The 17,653-nt window shown below is 41.1% G+C and overlaps 1 protein-coding gene across 2 annotated transcripts in view; it reads right to left on the bottom strand.

Annotated features, from left to right (window-relative positions):
* Positions 1–17,653, bottom strand: part of FAM149A (family with sequence similarity 149 member A) — a 69,143-nt gene that overhangs the window by 24,589 nt on the left and 26,901 nt on the right. The window contains exons 1-6 of one of the 2 annotated variants that reach the window (XM_084856627.1): positions 15,794–16,168; positions 11,645–11,755; positions 7,279–7,411; positions 3,090–3,232; positions 2,214–2,339; positions 507–683 (exon numbers count right to left, since the gene is read on the bottom strand). In XM_084856627.1, the coding sequence (XP_084712753.1) occupies positions 507–683; positions 2,214–2,339; positions 3,090–3,232; positions 7,279–7,411; positions 11,645–11,755; positions 15,794–15,882 (779 nt within the window). In that variant the 5' untranslated portion in view covers positions 15,883–16,168. Of the gene's footprint in view, positions 1–506; positions 684–2,213; positions 2,340–3,089; positions 3,233–7,278; positions 7,412–11,644; positions 11,756–15,793; positions 16,169–17,653 lie in introns of those variants that run through there. The other variant, XM_084856625.1, reaches the window with a different exon arrangement.

Raw genomic sequence — 17,653 nt, 5'->3', positions numbered from 1 at the left:
AACTGTATAATACAGACTGGCCTTAACTCCCTATCACTTGATCCCATAAGGAAAGGCCAAACTAAGCATGCTTAACCTGGCCATTTTTATTCTGGAGAAAATGCTGCCATGGAGCCTGAAACTGGAACATGCTCCCAATCCAGATCAGGCCTCACACTGGTGTTCTTATGGCAATCACTTCCTACTCACTGCTTGATGCCCTGAAGGTGTTGTTTACTGTTTTCATTCAGGGGCAAAATAGCAGCCAGCTAGGGAGCAATTTTCTGCAGAAAACTGGTATGGGTCCCTGATCCAAATCACATTCCAGGTTGGAGCTCCACAGCTGCTTTTTATCCATAATAAAAACAAACAGATTAAGCATGCTCCTTTAAACACATGTAGTTTGGGCCTGACGCACATGCATTTGCCATTTCACAATGAATGAAACAGCCCTTAGGGAAATCTGATTTTTTTTTAAGTCCATCATAATCACTTTTTATTATATCTATTAAAAATTGAACAGTTACAGTTCCTTGTTGTCAAATGCAAGATACTCTTCAATTTTTCCTTCTGTATCATAGATTTCTTCTTCCAAAAATGAGTATGTTGACAACTCGGCTAGAGAAATCCCTGGTAATTCAGAGCTGAATGCCTTGTGCACCGGAAAAGCTGCAGGAACCAGTTTAGATCCTGAGATACATAACCTAAAGACAGTAATTTTAACACACAAAGGAAAAAAAAGGTGCAAATATAATGTACACTAATCTTTTATAGGGAAATAATATTAAGCTATTAAAGCAATACGCTTACTAAAAGTTACCATGTACGTGAGAGAGAGAGAGAGAGAGAGCGCAACTCATGTGGCAGTCAACCACAAAAAAAATAACCCATAATGAGAAAAAACCTAAGAAGGGCTGGACCTTACAGCAGGGGTGAGTAGTAGATAGATTGGGATCTACTTGTAGATCTCTACGTGATTTGCAAAAGATTGGCAAGGGCTTTTGACTCCCCCATCTATTTAACAATAGCAACCACAAAATTACTTTTCCCACCCAATGTAAAGGTAAAAGGTAAAGGTGTCCCCAAACAGTCGTGTCCAACTCTAGGGTGCGGTGCTCATCTCCATTTCTAGGCCAAAGAGCCAGCGCTGTCCGAAGACGCTTCTGTGGTCATGTGGCCAGCATGACTGAACACCGAGGTGCACGGAACGCTGTTACCTTTCCTGCCGAGGCGGTACCTATTTATCTACTTGCAATTTCTTGCTTTCGAACTGCTAGGTTGGCAGGAGCTGGGACTGAAGACGGGAGCTCACTCCGTCACGCGGCACTCGGGTCTCGAACTGCTGTCCTGCTGACCTTCAGGTCTGCAGTTCAGCGTCTTAACCACTAAGCCACCGCAGCCCCCTCCCACCCAATGTAGGCTACTGAAATGAAGAAAGCTTGGGGAAAACAGGAGTGGGCTTTTGCATGAAAGACTGTGAGCTCAGTTCAGTTCTGGTAGTAAAAACAAATTCCTAGGCTCAGAACATGCTCGAGGGTCACTGCTCTTTAATTCTAAGTGCATGTCTTTTGCACCTGGCTCTAGTTAATAGTTCTTTGGGTGCTAGTAAAAAAAACCAAGTGTATCCAACAAGCCTGACCCATGCCAACCTATGCCTTACAGTCTTTAGTGTGCTCTGGAAAGTTTACAGGACCTGCCTCAGAGATAACTGCCACTGGCCTTAGCCCAGCTATTAGCTCATAATTTTTCCAGGTCCAAGAGAAAGAGGGGAGAAGTTGTATTTGCTAAGCAACCACAGGATTCTTTTGCCAATCACCTCCAACTGGCTCCTGAGCACTGCCTTGCAGGCTAGTACCCAGGACGATTGTCCAGTGTCGCTAACAGTTGTCCAACCCTATTGCTCTGTATTCAGGATGTTCTTTAACCAAGAAAATCATATAATATACAGTACATGCTTTTGCATCTCTAAAAAAACTAGTTATTCAATTTGCTAAGTTAGCTGCAATGTTACCACAAGTAGCAATGTTGAGTGTAATTACACTGCAGCTCCATTTAAAAACTATTCAAGTTTTTTGCTTATTAGAATGAATTCATGTTAGGTGATGCATACTGTTACCACTTCCATTTGGAGCAATGAGGTTATGCTATATTTTGGCAATATATAAAATTGTTTATAAGCTATATTTTTAAAAATATGGATAAAGGGATAAATCTGCATTAAAATCGCAACTTACTCTTTCATGCTGCTGGTAATTTCGCTTAGGCAAGGTAAGGATCTGGAATATACAGAGCTGGCATTTCTGCTCTGGTAATGCTGAAAACCCTCATCTTTGGGGAAAAGGAGCTGTTTTCCCAATATCCTGCAAAAGAACAAATGCAGGGTTGCTAATGAAGTAAAAAAAAAAAACAACCCTGCAAATACATGCAACACAATTGAACTAAAGCTGTTATCGCTCTGCAGCACAGATGTATGAATCCAGAATAGTAGAAGTCAATGCTGCTTAGAGGGTAGCAGTCAATGCTGCTGGTTACTACAACCCAGCAATGATAAAATTTATAAGATGCTAACTACTTAAGCCAATGCTTAAAAAGCAAATTTAACTTTTTATTGTATTTATAATGCCTTTATACTGCTTAATATATTCAAATATCTAAGTGGTTCACATTAAAATACAATATAAAAATATTAGAACCAAATAAAATAACTAAAAACGTAACAACAAAATAACAATAGAGCAGGGCAGTAACATAATCTTGTGTAGGTCAGGGAAAGCCTACATGAACAGGTACGCTTTCAACAAGCGTTTAAAACTTATCACCATTTCTGTCTCTCAAACCACATGTGGGAGAGTGTCCTAAACGGTGGGTGCCACCAATGAGAAGGCCCACTTTTGTGCCATTACCTAGAGACACTCCATCGGTTGTGGAATGACTAGTAAGGTCTCCTCAGAAGTTCTCAGGGGTTGACTGGGTTGGGTATGTGTGTATATATATATATGTATGTATGTATGTATGTCCAAATTAAACACATTTTGAGTGGAAATACTTCTAGGAAGTAACAATCTAATCCACAGACCAGAGTAGGTAAAATAAACAAGTTAAAGACCTGCCTTAAGTGAAGTGATCTGTTGGTCCAGTCTTTACATTCTGCCTTTAGATTCTCAGTTTGGGAACTCACTTTTCCTTCAAAAAGCATTTCATCCACATCCTGAAACAACTGATGCACTCTTTGTGTATTAGCTTTATCAAACTCCTAAGGAATTTGAGATTAAGGTTTTCAAATAATATTTCGACACACACTGGAAACTGAATAAAATCACATTATAAGTCACTGCAGATACAATTTAGCAAAAGTCACACATCTTTTAAATATTGTTTTATACCGTGGGCAGAATTCCACTAAAATATAGTTGTCAGTAAAATAGATTAGGCTGCAAAAAGGATGGATCCTACAGGCATGTGGCAGCTGGGTAGTGACACAAGCAGTGCCCTGTATCACTACTATAGCTACCACAGCATTGTTTATTTGCCAAGGAAAGCAGAATCACCTGGCTCTGCTCCTAACAGAGAAATTGTTCCTATGATTTTTACAAAGGGCTAGTTTGCATGGGCAAAATAGCTTCTACATGAAGTTGTCCAAATGGTCCTCAGGTGCAATGCATGCTTGGAATAATGTGGAGGACAGAATACACAACCTGACATGTCTACAGATTGAGGCGTAGCAATTTCCAAAATTGCAGCAGCATTTCTGCGATACATTAATATAACAGGAACTGCTATGCTTTGAAGCCTGTCACATATTACATCGTCCACAAAACTGCATCCTCAAGGATGCATCATATAGAGCAGGGATGGGCATAAGGCAGATTGGGATCTACTGGTAGATCTCTGGATGGCCTGAAGTAGATCAGCGAGGATTTATGACTCCTAGTCCTTTAACAATAGCAACAAAATGACTTTCCCCCACTTAAATTAGGTTGCTGAAATGAAGAACGCCTGAGGTAACTAGGAGTGGATTTATGTGTGAAGGTTCAGCTCTGAAAACAAATTCCTAGGCTCAGAAACAAAGTTGATCCAACAAGACCAACATCTGCCCAGCACTGATATAGAGATGATTTTGACCACATGGGCAGCCCCATGGTATGGGATGCAGGGTACTGCTAGCTTCAACTGTTCAGCATCCTGTGCACCTTTCAGAGGCTGTGCATCACAATGACCCTAGCCCTCCCTAGCAGTGCAGTGCAGGCTGACAAATGCCAACTGCTAGTTCAACAGCAGTGACTGAGATCTGGGGGCTGATACCATGCCAGGTATTACTGAATTGCAATACCATCTTGATCTTGATCCTAGGTCCTTCAGGGCAAAGATACCCAATGGAGAATCTGAAGCTGTGATTAAGCCACCTAAAAGTAAGTTCCTCAAAATAAACTGAATAAGTTGTTCAAGAACTTTCAAAGTGGAAGGTAAGAGAGAAACAGGGCAATAATAATGAAGAGGAAAGTAGGTCAAGATAAGATTTCTTGAGGATGTGAGAAACAATAGCAGAGGCACAACAAAAGGATAAATTCCAGAAGAGAGTGAAAACTTAACAAAGGCAATAGAGAAGGAATGAGAGATTGAGAGATTTTAATTGATTTAGAGAATGGAAGAGGATCAACCATACAAATAGCTGGTTTAGAAGAAGTGGAACTGAACACAATCATGAAAAGAAATAGAAATAAATGAAGGAAATGATGAACAAAAAGAAATCAAAATCTCCTTTAAAAGGGGATTAGAAAAATTCATACAGGATATCAATGCTTATGAGTCATGATATATGAGTCATGATAATCACTGATATAGAGTATATCAATGGTTATGAGGATATCAGTGGTTATGAAATCAGAATTCACATTGAGAAAGCAAGAAGCACCTTTAACTGCCTTAGGCAAGTTCTTTGAAACTTGACCCTATACCTTCATATTTGAACTCGTGTGCTAAGGCACTACATTTTTTCAGTGCTGATGTACAGAGTGGAGGCCTGGACTCTCACAGATGCTGCCTGTAAATATCTGGAAGCATTTGTGCTATGGTGCTACAGTTGCATGTTTAGAATATCTTGGAGACGATATGTAACAAATGACACCATAATGCAGAGAATGGGAAAGACCAAAGAAATTCGGAAATGTGTAAAAGAAAAGAAGCTATCATACTTCAGTCATATAATGTGTAATAAGAAATATCAGCTTTTACAACTCATAATGCAAGGCAAGTGGAAGGAAAAAGAAGACCTGGATGGAAGGATCATGACTGCAGAATGTGAGACAGTGGACAGGAAAGGAATCTACTTTATTTCAAAATGCACTAAATAAGTTTATGTGGGCCAGAGTGATCGCCAACAACCAATGAGGATATGGCACTGAAAGAAGAAGAAAATGAGTCATGATGGTTATATGATACCCCCAGGATCAGAAGTACCATGCCTCTGAATACCAGTTGCTGAGGAACAACAATGTGTGAGGGCTATTGACCTCATGTCCTACTTATGAGCTTCCCATAAACATAGGTTGGCCACTATGGGAAAGAGGGTGCTGGACTATATAGTCCTTTGGTATGATTCACCACGTCTCTTCTTATGTTCCTATAAAAGTAAGAAAGTAATTATAAGGAGAGAAAAATGAGAAACTCAAACAGTACAAGCTTTACCCACAAAGAACTGAAGGAAAAGAAAAAGAGGTACATGGACAAGAAGGTGAAGCAGAAGTGGGGGAAAATGCCAAAGAGGAAAAACAGTGAGAATACATAAGCTAAGAGAAATAGGATTGGTTAGGAGAAGAGTGAATTAAACAAAGGCAAAAATCAATAGGATCAGAAAGAGCACAGGATTTATGCCATATGTGCTCCAAAACATCACAGCAGGAGTGAAGCTAGTGAAGGAAAGGAATTAAACATGACTGCGGAGAAGGCTGACAACAACGCGCTACATGTGGACCAAAAAAGATTTTGAGTACTGATGACAATGTTGGGGAAAACAAAGTACCCCTGAATTAGGAGAACAAGAAAAAAATAGAGGCTAAGAGGAGAGTAATATGGGATCAAAAATAACTCATATTTATTGACTGATTAATTACTAAAAGAAATAATCTTAACAGCAGGAGGGGAAGATGAAGAGTAAGGAAGGGTGAAGCTAAGAAAAATCATCAGAAAAAAAGAAAAGGGATAGCTGAAAGATAGCTAAAGATAGGGATAGCTAAAGGCCCTTTTGAACATAACGATCCTGGCTTTCTAAACCATGATTTAACACGTTAGAACAAGCATCAATTCCAGGCACACCTGCACACCCCAAACTAGAGATGAAGGATTTTGTTTGGTTTACATTTCAATAAGAACTTACCAAATTCACACTGCCTGAATGGATACGTGACCATAATTACCCTTCAGTATTTGTACTTAGAAATTTGCGATGCATTTTTCCAAACACAAAATAGGTACAAAAATGTGTGCATTAAGGAAAAGTGTGCACAAAAATGTGTGGATTTGGGCGGGGAGAGAGTACAAAACACCATTATATTAAGGAAAACTGCTTGCAAAAAATTCATACATTAGGCAAACCTGCATATAAAATTTGTGTATCAGGGAAAATGTACACAAAAATGCATACTACATTTCATGCAGACTTTTTTAAAAAAAAAAAAGTCGCAAACCGATGGAGAAATGGGACAGAACTTAAGATGGAAAAATTGAGAACCTGAGAGAAACTGAAGTTGACAGGTTTGTCCATCCATATCTCACCCTCAAATGGTGGCTTCAGCACTTTAAAACTGGTATGTTTGAAACAGAGTTCCCTGCTATGTCCCAAGCATCAGCTCTGATTTAATGTTTGTTTATTAACCAGGATCTCTTAAACCAGGAACAAACTGTGGTTTCAGATCCTGGCTAGTAAACTAAGATTAAACCAGAGCTCCCCATTCAGACATAATGGAGAACTCTGGTTTAAACAGACCAGAACTGCACCATCAAAGCCAGTGTGCAAGGGAAGTGTGTGAGTTTAATTCTCATTTCCAGCTCACTAAACCATGGTTTACCAAGCTGAGATCATTGCATCCAAACTGGTACTAAGTCTCACTGTGTCACCAGAAATCACTACAAAGATGGAAAACTGTGGCTCTTGATGTGGTCAAGTCTAAAAAGCTGATGCCCTTCCTCACCAATAAGTGTAATGGAGACCAAGATGAAAATGTAAGGTAGGCAAAGACACAAAGACTTTTTACATTTTCTAAAACCAGGATAGATAAAACCTGTTAACAAATTATGACCTACATCATCTCTCCAGGAGTAAACGGAGCTTCTTTCAGTAGATGGGCCAGTAGTACAACTCTTTATCCCTGACCAAGAATTATTCAAGTCTGTGGGTGTTGTATCTCTGCTAGAAGAGACAGATGAAACAGAAACACTGTGGACAGAAACACAATTCAGAAGTAATGTATCACATACAGGTTTGTTAATACATAGCCACTGTGTTTTATTAAAGAATCCTGTGGTACCTCCAAGATTAACATGGGGGGGCATGAGCCCCTACACCATGGTTGGGCAAATTCGAGGGCTCTGGGGGCAATTTCAATACCCCAGAACCCCCTGGGACCTTTACTCCCGCCACTACCTTGCCAAATTTTGGCAGTGGCAGCATCTGAACAATTAGCAGTTTGCCACCAAATTTTGGTGGCAAGCCATGACAATTACCTAAAAAACCAAGACTGAAAGCTAATTTGGTGGCAAACCATCAACTTTTTGCTGCCAGCACAGCAAATTGGGAAGCAGTGGGGGCTGCATGCAGCCCATGGACTATGTGTTGCCCACCCCCATCCTACATATTAACAACAACAGTAAAAACTAACAAATATAAATGCCATTAGTTGACAATGGTGGGGAAAAGGTGGATGTTTTATTGAAATATACCAGCAAAATCTAAATATACAATTCCTCATGGAAACCTTTGTGGCTGTTTAACATTGGGGCAAAGAACCTTCATAAGTCATGGATTCATGTACTTTCCGCTGCCCTCTTCTCCTGTTTCATGTATGCAAGATAGGAGGAGATCAAAAGCTTCTGCTTTACTTTAAAACTAACCATAGTGATTTCTTTGTGACTTCTAAACTTATAGAACTGTAGTTTGTTCTATGTTAGTTTAAGAAGCTAGAAAAGTAAATTGTGGTTAGATCCTGGTTTGTTTGACTAACCATAATTAAAGCAAACCACAGTTCCTCAAGCTCAGACATCAAAAGGCCATCACTGGGATTTGTTCTAATGTGAAAATGGAAACTTTTGCTGTCCTCCTTGTCATATGAAGGGGAAGGATAGGGGAGGCGAACGCATGTAAGCCCAAGACTCATGCAGGTTTATGGTTTAATGTTACATCTGAACTTGGCCCTTGAGAGTGATCTCTCTCATGTTCTGTATGCACATGTACTACATTCACATGTGTGCTTGCTTGAACCTGTGTGTTCTTGAACCTGTCCATCACTATACTTCTCATTTGTACTAGCAACAATCAGTACTGAAGATTAGCCAATTTCGTTTTGTTTTTATTAAGAATAAAATTCTGCCGTTGTTTGAAGAAGCATTCAGAGCATCTTGCAAAAGTTTCAAAACTACAATGAAACCCAACAGAAATCATTCAAACAAATCTACAAAATGGCAACTAATCAATTTTTTAAAATAATTGTTTGTATGTCAAACTCCAAAGCATGACAAAGTTGATGTATAGAGCGTTATGTCGGAACTGATGTCAATACACATGAAATGAAAAGTTGGAAGTTCAAGAAGTCTGGCTTGAAGAAGACCACGTTTTGTGTGAATACTTGAGATGCTTACAGCACAATCCTATACTTGTCTACTCAGAAGCATGTTGAATAGGCTTTACTTCTAGGCAACTAGGTATAGGACTGCAGCCTAAATGAGAGTAAGACTCACTGAAATCAGTAGGACTTCTCAGTAGGCATATATATAGGATTGCACTGTAAGAGGCTTTCCAAAACTGCCCTTTCTCCATGTAAACACATCTACCTCTTTGAAAATTCTGTAGAAGTAGCAGTATTAGAATGTTACTGCAAAAACATATACAGAGCCTTGTGACACCTTCAAGACTATCAGTTTTATTGGGGTTGTTCGGACGATCACGTAGGGAGAAAAAAGCCATCATGGCTTCTCCCTCTGCCCCTGTGCGTGCTGCGCAGCAACTGCCATTTCCATAATTCCCCAGGATACAATGCAGGTTGGTGGGTTGTCCGAACCTGGCATGCGGCGTGGCACAGGTGTCTTGGTACTCACCCTACAGCAAGTCATGGATTGTAGGGGTACGAAACCACCCACCACCCAGCACCGTCTTCGGACAACACACCAACCCACACTGCATCCCAGGTAGGGATGTACGAAAGGCACTTACCTGGTCCTGCAGCTTGCTTCGCGGTGGGGGGGAGGTGCTTCGGTTCTCCCCCTGAAGTTCAGGCCGGTGGGGAGGTGCCCCGCCCGGCCGAAATTCAGGCCGGGGAGAAGCGCCCCGTCTCCCTGGCCACGAAATAAAAAAGCGGGGGGAAAAAAAACACCCGTGATAGGCTACGTAACGATTTACGTAGCCTATCACAGCTGACTTTGGAAATCTAGCCGTGATAGGCTACGTAAATCGTTACGTAGCCTATCACGGGTGGTTTTTTTTTTTTACTTTATTTTGTAATGGCGGCAGCCGGTCGGAAGACCGGCCGCCACCCCCGCCCCCGACGAACCGCCGCCGAGACCCGCCGCCGAGAGGGACATTCGAGGGAGGTAAGCCCCATCCCGGGGGGGGGGAGGAGAATTTCACCAACAATTTTGGGGGGCCGAATGCATTGGCATTCGGCCTCCCCGAGATTCGTGGAGAAATTCTCCGCCATCCCTAATCCCAGGGAATTATGCAAATGGCAGTCACTGTGCATTTTTTTTACTACTACTATCCCACCTTTTTCCCAATACTGGTACTCGAGGCGTCTTTACAGCATTACAAACTTATACAGTTAAAACACATAAGTTAATAGAAATATACAAAAGTTAAAAATATAATTAAATCATCAATAATATTAACACTGTATAAAATATCAGAATTTAAAAAGACAACAACAATATAAACAATATTACCAATCCATCATATTCTCACAGGTCCAGACTATCTATCCCAAAACACCTACCGGAACAATCAAGTTTTTGCCTGCCTGCGGAAACATACCAAGGAGGGTGCCACTCTCGCCTCCCTGGGAAGGGAATTCCAGAGCCTTGGGGAGCCGCTGAGAAGGCTCTCTTCCATGTTACCCCCAGGCAAGCCTGTTATGGTGGTGGGACCACAAGAAGGGCCTCCCCTGAAGATCTCAGGGCACGAGCAGGCTCATAGGGGAGAATACGGTCCTTCAGATAACCTGGACCCGAACCATATAGGGTTTTATAGGTCATGACCAGCACTTTGAATTGTGCCCAGAAACAGACTGGGAGCCAGTGGAGCTGTTTTAGCAGGGGAGTTGTATGCTCCCTGTAGCCAGCCCCAGTCAGCAGTCTGGCAGCAGCTCTTTGAACCAGCTGAAGTTTCCGAACAGTCTTCAGCGGCAGCCCCACATAGAGCATGTTACAGTAATCCAACTGGGATGTAACTAAGGCATGTGTCACTATGACCAAGTCAGACATCTCAAGAAACAGGCGCAGCTGGCGTACTAGCTATAACTATGCAAATGCATTCCTGGCCACTGCTAAAACCTGGGCATCCAGGCTCAAGGCTGAATCCAGAAGTACACCCAAGCTACAAACCTGTGTCTTCAGTGGCAGTGTAACCCCATCCAGCACCAGCTGATCTGATCTACCTTTCGACTGACCAGGAGCACCTCTGTCTTGTCTGGATTAAGCCTCAATTTGTTTGCTCTCATCCAGTCCATTACTGCTGATGGACACCGGTTTAGCATTTGCATAATCCACAATGGGTTCTTCTCCCTGTGTGATCATCTGAACCCAGTCGTGTCATAGGCTTCAACGGTTACATGTACATGTGTTCCACGGTTACATGTACATGTGGTGTTATCCTCAGTTGGCAGATTGTGTATATGCATACACACACACACACTCTCTCACTCACTATAAAGCAAAAAAACTGCAATCATAAAGCCAAAAGGCCAGCAATTTTTCATACAATCTGCTGTTGATGCTATAGTGCTATATGTATACCACATCCTGAAATCTGCCACTGTTTACATTTAATTTCCTAGTTTTCTGTTGTGCAAAATCTTGTAGAAATACAGACTTTTCTGAAATTGGTCTTGTTCAAAGATTTGCACTATTCTCCGTTCTGATCACTGATGTACCCTGGCCTTCTTCGTTACATAAAAGTAGCCTGAGCTCTTTTTCTCACCACAAAATCTTACAGAAGAATGAAATTTTGATTTCAGCAGAAGACACAAGCCTCTAAAGTATGCTGTATGTTAAGGCCAGCCAGGATCCAAATATCTAATTGGGCTCATAGAAGGGAACTGCACTAGCCCTGTAGAACTTGTGAGATTTTTATTTGAAAGCTGGCCTCTAACATGTTTAAAAAACATTAATTTACAATATTTTATTTACTCTATTAGTCCACAATTACCTCTTTTAAAGAAATGTGATTGGGGAAGTTAATACATACAAGGTATAGTTGTCAATTGCTTCTTGTACACTTTTGGTAAAAGTCGCTGGAAGGTAATCTTCACTCTTCCCTTGGAAGCAACAGTCTGCAACTCCTTTAGACAGCCCTTTTCTGGGGGAAGAAAGGGGACAGGGGGAACCAGACATAATTAATCTCATTTTTTTATACGTCACCAAGATTTCATCACTTTTCATCATAGAATGCATCCTTTTCAATGTCAACTTAATTGTACAGTAGGCAGAGGCCAAAAGAAAAGAAAATATAAAGACTTAATGGACATTTATAGTTGCAGGTGTCTGCATGTTCTACTTAAATCCACATAGGGCCAACTTATACGTTATACTAGGTGGTTAAAGTTACTTGCCCATGGCAGTTAATACAAGGCTGGTTTCACATTTAAATCGGGCCCTCCAACTATACATGTAGGATTAACACATGGAGAGCAGAGGACAGGAAGGCCTGGTGTGCTATGGTCCATGGGGTCACGAAGAGTTGGACATGACTTAACGACTGAACAACAACTGGGGATCCACAGCCCCAGAGGATTTTGCCCTAGAATGTCAACGCTTCCTGTGTCGAGGTTGAGGGCCCAGTTTAAAAGTGTAGCTGGCTATGTGGAAAGCCACACAAGTAATTTTAGCCTGCCTACCAACACATTTAAATTGAAGATTATATTAGTAACATTCCTGATTAGCAACTACGTTTTCTGGAGGGGCACTTTGAAGAGTGAGAGGTGCAGAGCCAGCACCATGACTTCCCATTTCTATGCCCTCAAGCAGGCCTGGCCCAACCTATCTTGTAGCCCAAGGCAAGAAGCTGCTGCTGCCACCTTCTCTCCTGCCTGTGGGAGGTCTTGCAATATTTCAATCAACCCCTCACAAGACTTCAGCTGGGTCTCACGAGACTTCTGGTGAGTGAGGTCATGTGCCGGGAAGACAGGAGGCTGCTCCAGAGAGCCCCACCGGCCACTTTCTCGCCGCAGCAAATGCCATGGCAGGACAGCAGCTGGCAAGGCTCTCAAGAGCACTCACTGGAGAAGGAGACCCCTCCTGGCAAGAGTGGGAGAGTGGTGCAATTCAACACTGTTCCTTTTCTGCTGCCTGAATCGTTTGCCTCAGCCTGCCTAATTAGAAGGCCAGCCCTGCCCTCAAGTGGCCTGGCAGCAACTTTGGCTGCTACAAACCACTTTCTACATACCTCTTTTTGTCTTTAGATTGATGTCTGGGGGGCTAGATATGGTTCAAGGGCATATAGTTGCTGATCTGCTAATGTATTATTCGGTACATATACGCTCTATTATTTATACACTGTAGGTCTAGAAATGATCATCTTCTTGTATTGGTTGAACACAGGTGGCTTTTCCACAGAAGCAAATTATTAGCAGCTCACAATGGTAATTTAAGAAAGATTTAAGCTGCATTTGGTTCATATGAGAAGGGGACATCAGTAGCCTCCCCTGATGCCGACCGACACCTTTCCCAAATCAGCAAATTTGTTTCATTCTGTGCCTCCTCAGAAAGAGAAAGCGGAATCTGTTCACAAAGGGAAACTGACTTACTCAGTGAGTCCACTGATTCTTCAGGACCTTTCTCCTCAGAACCCAAGCTCCCTTCCCTTAGCAAACAGTTCCTCATCTTCTAAAACAGAAACCCTAAAGGGAATCAGCAGATATCTGTTTTCACAGGTACATTACTTAGAATATTGAGAATGGGGGAAACCTAATAATCTAGTCATGTAACCTCAACAGCAAGGAAGTATGCATAGAGCAGGCCTACACATACATACATTTATTTATTTTTATTTACATTTATACTGCCTTATTTGCTAAAAAGCCATCAAGGCGGTGCACGGCAATTTAAAATAATTAAAACATTAAAACATAAGAACTACATAATTTTAAAGGCTAGATTAAAAAGCTATACAAGAATATACAACTGGTAACCCTTCAAGCCAAACACAGCACAGAAGCTAGTTACTAAATTTCTGCAGTCTGAAGCAGGCAGCAAAAATGGGGAGTTTTATCAAGCCCATAGCCAGCTGCCACACATACTAGTGGACTACACTGGTAGAGAGTATGTATTATATGCTGAGATTCATTATATGACTAGAAAAATGCAAACCATGATCCTTTATTAATTCAATAAAATTAAATGCCCCTTTTGAAAAATAGCAATCTGCTCAAATAAGCTTCTTATGAGAGCAATATTTTTGGCCAGGAAACAGAATATAAATGTAAAATAATAAAACAGCAACAATGATGATGATGTAAATTACTGTATATATCAAACACACAATAAATGAACCATCAAGGGGGAATAAAAGCCTTTGATGAACCAAGAAACATTCACAGGTATTCCTTTTTAGTAATTCTTTGCTAACCTGATTAGAATTTATGATGCTGATTGAAAGGTGCACATTAACCATATTCAAAATTAGATGAAAACCCTATTTCCAATTTTAGTACCAGTTGGATGTGAGGGGCATTAGTTTTTGCTGAAACTGAAAAGAATATCTGCAAACCTTCTTCATAAACAACAAGAAATAGTAGACGTCACTGGTGTAGTTAAAATCCCCAGATTCAATCTCACCTCTGCCATAAACTCACTATATAAATTTAGGTCAGCTACTCTTTTTCATCCTCAGCTTCCCAACTGTCATTTGTGGATAATAATACTGACCTACCTTGCAGGATTATTATAATCCTTTCAATGTATGTGAAATGTTTTGAATACTCTAAAGCACTATGTAAATACTGCTGCTGCTACTGTAGCTTGAAAAATAAAGTACCTGAAAATGAAAATTGTTCTTTTTTTCCCCTGCCAGTTCACACATTACAGGAAACAAATGCACATATTTTTTTTAAAAAATGAACATGCAAAGGGCAAGACAGGCAATCAGCTGTTCCTTATGCTATGTAGATACTTTTACATCAAGGGCGGGGAACCTGTGGCCCTCCAGATATTGTTGGACTGCAACATCCATCATCCCTGAAAATAGGCCATGCTGACTGAGGCTGACAGAAGCTGAAATCCATCATCATGTAGTGGGCCACAAGTTTCCCACCCATGCTTTACATCAATGTGTATGTCTCTCAGCACAGATATTTGCCTCCTTCACATGCTTCTGTTTAACAAGTGCATTTCATATATAAATACATGCATGCTATACCTAAATGAAAAATAAGAAATACAACTTTTTCCAAAGAAAGTTACTTTTCCTAAATACAATATTGTGCAATGTAATACATACCAAGCAAATTCTTTTCACAACATTACATTTTCTACCATGCTACCATTTAGATAAACATCTGTGCTGTTTTCTTCTGTGAAGTACAAGTTAGCTTATTCATTTACCCACTGTGGTTACTGATTAGTAGACCCTTCCAGCTGACATTTTAAAGGAAAATTTAGGGTCTGCCACTTCCTTATAAAAGACACATACTGCTTGAGGTGGGATAGTGAACTTGAAATCATAACCTTCTCAGTAATAAGCTCCCCCTTTGTGATAGTTCTCTATGGAGATCCTCACAGCTCTAAAGTACAAAAAGGTATAGAAATAGAGCACCACTAAGCATATTCAAACTCTTTCAAGCCGAATCTATGTGGAAAGGCAGACGCCTCCATAACACTTGCTTACGTCATACAGAGTTTTTATTAGCACTTGTATGGGATGACTTGCCCTGTAAAAAATGTTGCAGAATGTCGTACAGCTTCACCTGAGATTCAAAAGCCCCTTAGTACATTAAAAGTACCATATAAATGCAACCTAAAGCAAACTGTTTCCCCTTTACACTATTGAAACCATATTTACAGTTTTACTATTTGCAGTGTGTTCATTCTCACATTCTACCCTGCACTATGGTATTTACCTCCCTAGCGCAAACTAACAAGCAGGCAACGTATTTTCAGAGAACCACAGCAACAGCACCATAGGTAGGTGCCACACAATGCATGCAGACCACCCTTCCCTTCACAAACCATGCATAAGGATGGTACACCTTAAGGCTGAGAGTACTGCTCTTTATATCTGCAGCCGGGTCAGTGAATGGCCAGAGACCCAAGAGCTGAGAATACATGCACACACATACACAGATTCGTTCACACCCATCTTGAACTAAGTGGCATTTCAGTCTCACTGCTTCTGACTTACCCTATGATAACCAGCTCCGGCTCTCGCTGCTGAGGGTTGGAAGCCACAGGCAGATGGCAGGGGCACCGTACCCCACTAACAAAGCCCATGAAAAGCACGGCCTGAGAAGGCTCCCTGCCCCTCCTTCCTCACAAGCTCTGCTTGCTCGCTCACTCTCACACACAGTGTCATTTCATTTCAGCACATTGTCCTCCATCTCTCTCCAGGAGAGAGGGTGTGTGTGTGTGTGTGTGTGTGTGTGTGAGAGAGAGAGAGAGAGAGAGAGAGAGAGAGCATGACAGAGAAAGAATGGGAGGGGAGGAGAAGGAAGGGAGGTCTGCAGTACTGAGCTTTCCCCAGAGGCTGCTTCAGCTCCGCTTCGGCCTCATACTCTGTGCTCAAACAGCTCTTGCCAGATCATGCAAATACATCTTGTGGAGAACAGAATGCCAAAATAGCCGCATGAACAGGGAAAGGGGAGTTGAAAATATAGGAGCAAAAGCTGCAAGAGTCACATTGTTTGAAATCTTAATGGTGTGGCTGAATTCTTGTTTGTTTCAGTGTTGACTCACAATGTGTTTGGGTCTGATGCTGAAAAGACAAGAGTATCATCCGCTGCCTGACTAGAATTATACCCTGTGTCAGTCAGCAAACAGTTTGGTTACTCTGAGGCAGCGATGAGCAATACAAGGATGTCTGCTTCATGTTTCCAGCTTCTATTAATATTCTGGGACCCCTTTCTCCCCTGCTGCCAAAAAACAAGCAAGCAAGCAAGCAAAAAAAAAAAACCCTACCAAGCTTAATACAATTTTTTCCTCTGATCATCCAAACTATTACGACAGCATTTGTATCATAGCATGTATAAAGAAAGGGAAGAGTTTGGGGATACCTGTGATGCATGTCCCTGCAAAACTTTTAATTGGAACTGAGGTAAAATAGTTATAAAGTCATTTCCCTGTAACATACATCTGCAAGCCTTATCTCTGCCCTTTATTTGCTTAGCTTTGAAGTCCTGTGTTGAATTTGCTGAGGCTTGGTATTATTCCATGAGAGGGAAATGTGGCAAATTCAACACAGGACTCTAAGCAAATAAAGGACAGAGATAAGGGTTTCAGATGTATGTTACCTGCAATTGGTACCTGCCTGTAATAAAAGCATTTATATTTAGTGCATTGATGTATTCCCTAATCATATTCTAACAATGCTGACAATGCATTCCCATATATTCTAATGTGTCACCTAATAGACTCTGTTGAATTCCATTCCTTCAGTATTCCTTCCCCTTCCTAAAGGTCTTATCTCTCTTAGATTGCAAGCCTGCAGGCAGAGCCTGTTATATTACATTTAATTTCTGCACAACACCTTGTTTTTAAGGCACTTCCTTACTAGTAGTAGTAATAATAAATCTGCTTATGTAGTGTTACAACATGCAACATTACCTCCTACATTTCTCTGTGCCAAAAGGGTAATCCTTACTAATAACAATTCCCATCCTCTTCTCGCAACTGTAAAAAAAAAAAAAGTGTATCTGGCCTGGCCCAAGGGAGAGAGAGGAAAGAATTGCTTGGGTCTATTTTGCAGAATTAGGTTACAGGGTATGATGCACAACAGACAGAGGACTACAAATACGGTGTTTATTTTAGTTGCTTGCAATTGTATACAATTTGCATAATTCTGACAAACAGATTCAAAGCACAGTTAGGGAAAACATATTCTCTGCTACTCTTTGGATGTCCATACTACCTTTATCATAAAGAGAAAGGGGAATGACAGATTTCATGTGACGGCTTTCCATGTTGGTCTTTTTCTCCCCAATGTGGAGATTTTCCATGCCAGTGTCAAGAGCCTTAGGTGATGCTGACATAGAAACTCTCCACTCCA

The sequence above is a fragment of the Heloderma suspectum genome, chromosome 5 (assembly GCF_057233095.1).
Source record: "Heloderma suspectum isolate Gila_16-S chromosome 5, 16-S_ref, whole genome shotgun sequence".
NCBI classification, from domain to species: Eukaryota; Metazoa; Chordata; class Lepidosauria; order Squamata; family Helodermatidae; genus Heloderma; species Heloderma suspectum.
The sequence above is the reverse complement of the archived record's forward strand: the minus strand, read 5'-3'. Positions and strand labels throughout refer to the sequence as shown.